This window comes from Elephas maximus, chromosome 11, assembly GCF_024166365.1.
Source record: "Elephas maximus indicus isolate mEleMax1 chromosome 11, mEleMax1 primary haplotype, whole genome shotgun sequence".
NCBI classification, from domain to species: Eukaryota; Metazoa; Chordata; class Mammalia; order Proboscidea; family Elephantidae; genus Elephas; species Elephas maximus.
This window is the reverse complement of record NC_064829.1, coordinates 105,558,479-105,569,157: the sequence shown is the minus strand read 5'-3', so window position 1 is coordinate 105,569,157 and position 10,679 is coordinate 105,558,479. Positions and strand designations below refer to the sequence as shown.

Below are 10,679 nucleotides of genomic sequence, written 5' to 3'. Positions count from 1 at the left end.
AACTACCAGCACGGAATGAATTAGACTGATCTCACTTCTGTTCCTTCTCTACTCATTCTCAAGGATTTCATTTTTCTTGAATCCACAATCAATGCCCATAGAAACAACAGTCAAGAAAACAAAGGTATTTGGCAAATCTGCTGCAAAACATCTCTTTAAAGTGTTAAAAAGCAAAGATGTCACTTTGACAACTAAAGTCCCAACCATGGTATTTTCAATCGCCTCATATGCATGTGCAAGCTGGACAATGAATAAATAAGACCAAAGAAGAATTGATTCCTTTGGATTATGGTGCTGGCGAAGAATATTGAATATACTATGGGCTGCTAGAAGAACGAACATATTTGTTTTTGAAGAAGTACAGTCAGAGTGCAACTTAGAAGAGAGGATGGTGAGACGTCATTTCATGTACTTTGGACATGTTATCAGGGGGGACCATTTCCTGGAGACAAACATCATACTTGGTGAAGTAGAGGGTCTATGAGAAAGAGGGAGACTCTCAACCAGATGGATTGACACATTGGCTGCAAAGCTGGGCTCAAGCATAACAATGATTGTGAGGGTGGCACAGGACCAGGCAGTGCTTCCTCCCCTTCTACATAGGGAAACTATGAGTCAGAATTGACTCTACAACACCTAACAACAACAGCAACTAGTTATTGCAATTGGATCGATAAGTCAGATTAATCAAAGCCAGTTGCCCATGGCATGGGTGAGATACCTAACCTCTTGGAGCTACAGCTATTCACCAGTGTAAAAGAATGTGTGGGACAAAGTACTTGGTTTGGCCTTTGACGTTGGTTTCTTTCTTCTTTGTCGTTTTTTTTTTTTAAATAATATTTTATTGTCTTAAAGTGAAAGCTTACACAGTAAATTAGGTTCCCATTTACCAATTCGTACACAAATTATTCCATCATATTGGTTACATTTTTTTTATAGTTCTTCCTTTCCATTCTCTCCTTCAGATGGACACCAACACATGGACTTTCCTAGAATTGAGCTGGAGTCAATGAAAATGAAGGAGAACCAGATCCTGGATGAAAATATCAATCTAGTGCAGCAAATAAAGGATGACTTTGCAATTTGAACATAACTAGGTCTCTTTCCTGTCCTACCCATTTTCCTCATTTTTACCAGTGCATCTTCGTTTAAAAACCAGCTGTCCAGTAAGTTTTTTCATAATGCAACCCACCCCTACCCTTCCATTATTATCTTCCTACCATGCCTCAGAGGAGCCTTGATGGCACAGTGGTTAACACTAGGCTGCTAATCAAAAGGTTAGCTCTCTGTGGGAGAAAGATGAGGCACTTTCCTTCCTCAAAGATCACAGCTTTGGAAACCTATGGGACAGTTCTACTGTGTCTTATATCATTGCTGTGACTCAAAATCAACTTGACAGAAATAGGTATCATACCTCAACCCTACCCACACCTTGTAAATATATCTGTTAAAATCTTGCTGCCTTTGGTGTGAATTTCAGCAAGTCTGGCCTTCTTCTCCTTGCTACCCCATCCCTGCCACTCTTCTTGGGAATAATCTTTTTTTTATATATGCTTTAAGTGAATGTTTAAAAATCAAGTCAGTCTCTCATACAAAAGTTTATATATACCTTGCTATATACTCCTAATTTCTCTCCCCCTAATGAGACAGCACACTCCTTCCCTCCACTGTTTATTTTCATGTCGATTCAGCCAGCTTCTGACCCACTCTGCCCTCTCATCTCCCATCCAGACAGGAGATGCTAACATAGTCTCATATGTCTACTTGATCCAAGAAGCTCATTCTTCACCAGTATCATTTTCTATCCTATAGTCCAGTCCAATCCCTGTCCAAAGAGTTGGGTTTGGGAATGGTTCCTGTCTTGGGCTAAGAGAAGGTGTGGTGACCATGAACTCTGGGGTCATTCTAGTCTCAGTCAGACCATTAACTCTGGTCTTTTTATGAGAATTTGAGATCTGCATCCCACTGCTCTCCTGCTCTCTCAGGGGTTCTCCATTGTGTTCCCTGTCAGGGCAGTCATTGGTTGTAGCTGGGCACCATCTAGTTCTTCTGGTCTCAGGCTGATGTAGTCTCTGGTTTATGTGGTCCTTTCTGTCTTTTGGGCTCATAATTGCCTTGTGTCTTTGGTGTTCTCCATTCTCCTTTGTCTTGTCAGTAATCTTTACTGAAGCAGATGGATGGGCCTTTCTTCTATGGCACCACTCTGTGAGTTCAAACCACAAACCTTTAGGCTAGCAGCTGAGCTCAAACCATTTGCAACACCCACTAGAATTCTACTTTCCCACAGTGAATACAAAGAACACAACTTTGCTGATCTTCAGCAAAAAGATATCATTACCAGAATATACTATTAATAATAATAATAAAAATACAATCAAAAAACCAGTTGCCCATATGCTGAGTGGAATAAATCAGTCAAAAAATGACACAAATTTTAGGATCCCAACTATATGAACTATCTAGAATAGGTAGGAGTCCTGTTGGCTCAGTGGTTAAGAACTCGGCTGCTAACCAAAAGATTGGCAGTTTGAATCCACCATCTGCTTCTTAGAAACCCGATGAGGCACTTCTATGCTGATCAATAGGGTTGGTATTTGTTGGAATTGACTTGACTGCAAAGGGTAGAATACTTAAGAGTATAGAGACTAAAGTAAATTAGTGGTTACCAGGTGTGGCTGGGAGGGAGGGAGAAAAAAAGACACAATTCTTAGGGGACACTGAGCTTCTGTTAAGTGAGATGGAAACATTTGAGAATGGTTCATGGTGATGGCTGAACAGCATGATGAACACATTTACTGTCACTCGACTGTCCATGTGAAGACAGTTGAAATGGCCAATATATTTTGACCCGTGTAAAAAAAAGAAAAAAATTTTTTTTTTCTTTTCTAGTAGTTACCAAAATAAAAACAAACTCTGAAATTACACAGGTGATATCAAAACAGTAAAGAAATTAAAAGAAAAAAAAAAGACAGTTCATACTCTACAGTTTGATATGTTTTGGATTCTGTGAGATGAATAAACTAACACGTGAACATTGTGCAAAAACACACAATTAGGTATTTCTGATAAGAGGAGGGAATTTTGTCTTCTTCATCACATCAAAGCAGAGCCTGGAGAGGCTGGAATCACAGCTCATGAGAATCAAGGGGCTGACAGTGGGGAAACACATGGAAATGAGTGCATCCATGTTCAGTATCCACCAAGAGGGTTGATAAAAAACAGCTATAAAAATTTGAAATATGGAGGAGAGGATGTAAAAAGATACAAAGGTGCTCACCAGGACAAGGATGGTTTGGGTGGCTCTGGTCTCAGCAGAGGCTCTGGGGGAGACGCTGTTCCTATGAATGTGCTGGACCCGCTGCTTGTGTTTGTACAAGATGAAAACCATGGAGCCGCTGAACCAGAGCATGAGTCCCAAAGTCACAACATCAGGGAGTGCCAGCCATAATGAGTGTAGTAAGATGGTGGTTTGGTCAATTCTCACAGAAGAACAGTATCCATAGTCTTTTTTGTTTGTGATGGTTTTATTGCTGCGATTACTAGTCATGTACATCAGAAAACTGGTATTCAGCAACATGTGCAGGATCCAGGATAGGAAAATGGAGAAGCCCATGTACTTGGGAGCTTTCACTTGAAGCTCTGCCCACCCAGAGTTCCTGGGGCTGATGATGATGGCCTGGAAGATACTCAACAGACAGGTGCTGCCAAAGGACACTCCCCTGCCCACTCTGTGAACATATAAAACAAATTTGCATCCAACATCATTGAGGAAATTTTTCCACCCAAAACCTTCCATAGTCTTTGGGATTCCTTTACAGAGAATGGACAAGGAGTTGGCTACAGTCAGGTTCTTGAGAATCAAGTCTGTGGACTGTAACCTGCATTTAGTGAAACAAAGGATGATATACTGGAGAAGAAGGAAAAAGTTGCCCAGGATACCAAATGTAGTCTGTAATAAGAAAATCATTCCGAAAGTCAAATCCTTGGAGGACATTCCCTCAGTTCCCAGTGACTGATATTTGTCTTCGGAGCCAGAGGGTCCTAGATGGGAAGATGAGACATGGGCCACATGTATCATGTCAACTGAAATCCACAATTCTGCACCTACCATTGATTCCCAATCAGAAATGTTGACTTAAAGCTTTTCTTTCAATAAGAGATTTCTAAGTGTTGGTTGTATACCTTTAAGGAGCACTTGGAATGTATGCTATGAAGACCATACATGTGCTAACTTCTGTATTCTTCTCCAATCTATGAGGCAAAGGCTACTATTACGTTCATTATAAAGAAGAAGAAAACTTAGGCACAGAGGGGTTAAATGATTTGTCTAAATTCACTTGTTGTTTAGGGGCAGAGTGGGAACTTGAACCTGGCTGAGCTGGTTGCAAAGACCGTATATTAACCACCATACACTACCAACCAAGTGGGAAAAATGAGTTGTTGGTGGAGGCATCTCACCTCTTCTAACTTCACGAGGCAGAGACTCACCATCAGTATCAGCCCAAGCCTGATTCCTAAGAGACATAGTTCAGACATACCTTCTCTCTGCAAAGTTTTTACCAATTATGACACACGCTGTCCCTCTCAAGCACTCTCTACTTCCCTGCTGGGTTTGATACTTCGTTGCAATGACCACACAGAACTCACAGATGATACTCACAGGCTGCTCTTGTCCCTTGACACTGGCATGGTGTTTTCCCTCCTTGGGAAAATGTTACAAAGCACTTTTAGCTTTGCCAATAAGTGCCCAAAGACACCCAACTCTGCCAGCAAGTCTCCTGCCTGAAGGTGCTCATCTCTCCTGCTCCGTGGATTGCCACGCCCTCTGTAGCCTTCACGCTCAAAGGCAGGAAACCTCACCAAAACCATCTTGTATGGGTCTCCTGGTTCTTCTGCTGCTGTTTCTCTACAAATGGATTTTGCACTGCTTGCCTCTGCTGTTGCCGTCTCTGATGTGATAGCTCTGTCTGTCCTAGGTCTAGAATTTTCTCAAGGCAGGGATCCTGGGTTGAAAAGACACGCTCTGCTTCTAGCACTTTTTCTTAGATGGCAGTGTGGTTCCCCCCAACCCTGGAATTGTCTGTGTTTAAACCAAGTGGGATGGAAAAACAGAGCAATCCCATACAAGCATCTCATAGTCCTCATTTGCATCAGACGCTCACACAAGCGTTGCAGGCACCTTATTTGCGTTGGTAGCAGGCTCTCAAATCACTTTAGGCAGCCAAAAGTACCTATTTTCAGAGTCCCACCCAATTATTTGGGGAGTTACAAGACCATGGAGAGAAAGATCATATAAAGGCAATTCATCAGTCTACACCAGGCTGGTCAGCTGTGTTATTCAAATAATCCAGTTCTGTATTTAGTTTACCTTGGCACCTTGTCATTTTAATTTACACTGGTGATATTTTGTTATAATGTTGGCTGTAACAAGTTTCCATTGATACATAAAATTTAATTTCATTGGCCAATGTCAGTTATGAACAAAGCTTTAAAGATTTTAATGAAATCTACATCACTCATTGCAGTAGAATCCTATAGGAATTCACCTCACGAGCTGGTTGGATTAAATGAATCTAAGATCGACAGGATATTAGGATGGCAACAGAATGACACTTTTGTTCCTAGGCCAGGAAAAAAATACAATGGCACCTATCACAGGAATTATGGAACAATCTCATGTGATGCACTAAACTATGGGCCATAAAATATTAATAATTGATAAAATGTGGAGAATAGAAACTAAACCATTGCCACTTTCACATCATGTACTCATTAAGTATTGAATACAAAGGAAACTAAAAGTAGTGAGGTGAGTTTTGTGAAAGATACTGACATGGAAGACAGATGTGGAAAATGAAACCCATAAGACATGACTTCTTGTCCATTTTATAAATTGAAATGGTTGAGTTTTTGATTGAAAGTAATAGAATAATTTTCAACCAGAGAAAACAGCACAAGGTATATTTGGGCTTGGCAGCTGCTGTGTGAAACCCAGTATTATCAAATTGCCTTTTCCTTAAATGCAGCTTCCATAACGTCTAGATGGAAAATTGTGTTCCTGTAATCAACAGACCATGAATGTTTCCAGGAGAGACACAATTACTGTCCCCATTAATGCATCATACACCAGAATTGGAGAAACATTTCTATTCTAGCAAAAACCGTTCAGATACACTGTTTCTTCACAGGATTCAATGAATCACATGGATTCATCCTGCTTTGTATTACAAATGTGGAGGTGTTACAGGAAAACCTCTAGTAATCCTGAAAATCCTTATAATTCCTGTACAGTAGGCTGCAGGGCAGACTGACTCAGAACTATAGCCTTTAAGCATCTTCAGAATCAGATTTCATGATCACTAGGATTAAACACCAAAAATTACTGTTCTGGAGGATGACAATAAAAGACTCTAGGAGCCATCAGGGGCTGGAACAGGGTCTGTCGCCCCATCTCTCTGTTCTCATTCAGATCAAGGTCAGGACTTAGTCCTGGTTCCTCTGTGACAGTGAACCAGTTTTGAACACAGAATATTTCCTTATTGCAACATGATCACTTACCCACACCCTGATACATCTCCTTCCCTTACAGACTCTGTCTCTCAGGCTGAAATAGAAAATACTCACTGGACTCCTTGCTGCTACCAGGACAGTAGATTCAGTGTGACAGTCATGACATCCAAGGCAAAGGTCTGAGGAAGGCAGCCAGACCCTGAGGTCCTGGTATTTGTTTCTGTGTCCTCTCCTCCCCACAGAACTGAAATTACCATTTCACCTCCAGTGGCACTGACAGTGCAGGCTTGGGGAGCTGACGACATCTCTAGAAAATGTTTCCCAAGTTATTAATTACCAAAACCAATTAAAAGTTTCTTATAAGTATCTCCAAAGAGACCGTGGAAGTGTTTGTGGGAGGCTCTTTCTTGTCTAGGATCCTGGAGACAGACAAGGTCTCCCACGGAGGGAGCAGGAAATGCTGAGTTCTGACACGTGGGGCATATGAAACTGTCTCCATTCTCTGCTCCCCGGAGAGTTTCTCCTACCAATCTTTTCTCCTTTCCAGCCCATGAGCTGCACCATCATTTAAGTCATGAACGGAAAATGAAATCATAAAAAATACTTAAGAATTTAGAAGAGATACAAGTCAAAAAAAGAACACGATGCCAATAATTTACATGACAAATCACTGGACTCACTTGTACGAGTCAATGCCAATGAACATGGGAATTTTGTAAGAAAATATGCTTTACCATTATTGACTCCTCCAGCAGTGTTCAGAGACCTAAAGGGAGCAAGATCTATTGAAAGAGTGTTTATGAGTCCCTCACAAATTTTCCAGGATCAGATGATTAAACAGTTAGATTCTACAATTGCTTTGACTATCAGTTATGGACCCCTGGTGTCACAGTGGTTAAGCACTAGGCTGCTAACTCAAAGGTCAGTGATTCAAACCCACCTGGTGACTCTGGTGGAGACAGACCTGGTGATCTACTTCCATAAACATTGCAGCTAAGAAAACCCTATGGGGCGATTATACTCAGTCACAAGGGTTGCTGTGACTCATCAAGACCCAACAACAACAGGACATTAGATAATTCAGTGTTACTTAATTCAAGAGCATCAGATGGTTACCACAGTTCCCTACAAATACATATACAAATGTACTTTGAACAGTATCCGTTGTATAATAAATGCTATAAAATATATTGTTGATGTTGTTGTTAGCTACTCTCGAGTCGGTGCCTGATTCATGGTGGCCCTGTGTAAAACAGGACCAGACAATTGTAATCCATAGGGTTTTCACTGGCTCATTTTGGACGTGGGTGGCCGGCTCTCTCTTCCTAATCTGTGTTAAAATGAAAACTCTGCTGAAACGTGCCCACCATGCACAGAGAAACCACATACTGGCTGGTCCAGAGAAATCCCCATGATTGGTAGGGCTGGGACCACTTTGATCTATAGAGGTTTTTGTTTTTGTTGTTGTTGTTAAGAATATACGCAACAACAAACTCATTGTCTTTGAGCCAATTACAACTTATATCGACACTATAGGACAGACTGGAACTTCTCCACAGGGTTTCCAAGGCTGTAATCTTTACGGAAGGTGGCTGCCATCTCTTTCTCCCAGAGCAGCTGGAGGGCTCGAACTGTCAACCTTTTGTTTAGCAGCTGAGTGCTTCACCACTGTGACACAGTTCTTCTCTAATTTGCCATTTCTACATGTGCAATTCAATGACATTGATTACATTCTTTGAGTTGTGCAAACATTCTCACCCTCCTTTTCTTAGTTGTTAGTCCAGCATTAACATAAAGTCACTGCCTCCTATGTTTCTTATTCATCTTTTGAGTTGTTGTCAATTTGATTCCACATACGATTAGATCTTTAAAAAGTATAATGCTCCACGAAGACATTTTTTAGTAGTTAAGCTAAACTATTTGTTTTAAGAAGACTTCAGGAGATACTTTTGGTTTAAAGTTTAAAGATCATCTCAGGGCAATAGTTTTAGGGACATAGACTTTTTATTGGCTGATTTTTGGTAGTAGATCACCAGGCATTTTTTCTTAGTGTGTCCTAGTCTGAAAGCTCCACAGAAACCTGTTCAGCATCAGAGCAGCACACAAGCTTCCATTGACAGATGGGTGGGGGCTACACATGAGGTGCATTGGCTGGGAACTGAAAACTGGTCTCCTGCCTGAAAGGTGATAACTCTACCGCTGAACCACCACGGTCCCCACAGAACACAGTAGGTGCACAGCATTTATTGAAATTGATATAGATAACCCCAAGGAAACCACAGAATAGGTGGAGCTGATGGCCCTTAAACTGCACACCTGTAGCTGTCTGGGTTATCACCAAGGGACAGGCAGGGCCAACATTCTGGAAGGCTACGCAAGGTTTCAGTCTCCCTAGGCCTGTGTCTGAGAAGATCAGTCTGTGCTGGGTGAGGCAGAGAGGAAAGGTGTCAGCACATCAGCCAGGTGAGAAGCCTGGGTGTTTGGTTTCTGTGTATCAATGACTCCTTTCCTAAGGAAGCAACCTGCAGTCCCTACCACAGGCGATAAGTGTTCCTTGTTCTCCTCAACTGGTCTTCCCCTATATATGTGGACTCTATCCCTTGGGGTCATGGCCAGGGGAACGCTTTGTTCTTTTCTGGCCCTTATCACTCACCTGGTTCCAGGGATTCCAACTTCTAAGTTTCACTTAAACCTCTTCTTTCTGTTCCATTCACTTTGTTCCTGTCCTAACTGAGGCTCCCCACATGGTTCATCTCTGTTCTGTTTCTCTTCCCTTAGTCCCCTAGTTGTTCTTGTGTACCATCGAGTTAATTCTGACTCCTAGTGACCCCATGTGACAGAAGAGAACTGCCCTCATAAAGTTTTCTAGGCTGTAATATTTTTTTTTCAGATTAGTGAGAATTTAATTACGATTCCAAAGATTCTGAAAATATACGAATACGGTGAAGGCCACTTACCATATTGAATTTAGATACATTTAAGCTTTTACTAATGGCTGCAGCATTGGACTCAAACATGCCAACTATGATGAAGATGGCACCAGCCAGGCAATGTCCTTCTAGTCTCAGTCAGACCATTAGGTCTGGTCTTTTTACAAGAATTTCGGGTCTGCATCCCACTGTTCTCTTTCTCCCTCAGGGGTTCTTTATTGTGTTCCCGGTCAAGGCAATCTTCTGTTGGGGCCAGGCACCATCTAGTTCTTCTTGTCAGGCTGATGTAGTCTCTGGCTTATATGGCCCTTTCTGTCTCTTGGGCTCATAATCACCTTGTGTCCTTGGTGTTCTTCATTCTCCTTTGATCCAGGTAGGTTGAGACCAATTGATGCATCTTAGATGGCCGCTTGCTAGCGTTTAAGACCCCAGACGCCACTCTCCAAAGTGAGATGCAGAATGTTTTCTTAATAGATTTTATTATGCCAATTGACTTAGATGTCCCCTGAAATCATGGTCCCCAACCCCCCCGGCCCTGCTACACTGGCCTTTGAAGCGTTCAGTTTATTTCGGAAACTGCTTTTGGTTTAGTCCAGTTGTGCAGACCTCTCCTGTATTGTGTGTTGTCTTTCCCTTCACCTGAAGTAGTTCTTATCTACTACCTAATTAGTGAAAACCCTTTTCCCTCCCTGCCTCCCTCCCCCCTCAGGTAACCATCAAAGAATATTCTCTTCTCTGTTTAAACTATTTCTCCAGTTCTTATAATAATGGTCTCATACAGTATTTGTCCTTTTGCAGCTGACTAATTTCACTGAGCATAGTGCCTTCCAGGTTCCTCCATGTTATGAAATGTTTCACAGATTCATCATTGTTCTTTATTGGTGTGTAATATCCCACTGAGTGAATATACCACAATTTATTTGTCCATTCATCCATTGATGGGCACCTTAGTAGCTTCCAAATTTTTGCTATTGTGAACAGTGCTGCAGTGAACATGGGTGTGCATATATCTGTTCGTGTAAATGCTCTTATTTCTGTAGGATATATTCCAAGGACTGGGATTGCTGTATCGTATGGTAGTTCCATTTCAATTTTTTTAAGGAAGCACTAAATCGATTTCCAAAGTGATTGTACCATTTTACATTCCCACCAGCAGTGTAGAAGTGTTCCAGTCTCTCCACAGCCTCTCCAACATTTATTATTTTATGTTTTTTGGATTAATGCCAGCCTTTTTTTTTT

General features: G+C 41.5%; 1 protein-coding gene across 1 annotated transcript; it reads right to left on the bottom strand.

The window, feature by feature from the left end:
* Positions 1-3,052: 3,052 nt before the first annotated feature.
* Positions 3,053-4,078, bottom strand: LOC126086268 (vomeronasal type-1 receptor 4-like). Its single transcript, XM_049902427.1, has one exon. The coding sequence runs from the start codon at positions 4,076-4,078 to the stop codon at positions 3,053-3,055; it is 1,026 nt and encodes a 341-aa protein (XP_049758384.1).
* Between the last annotated feature and the right edge of the window lie 6,601 nt (positions 4,079-10,679).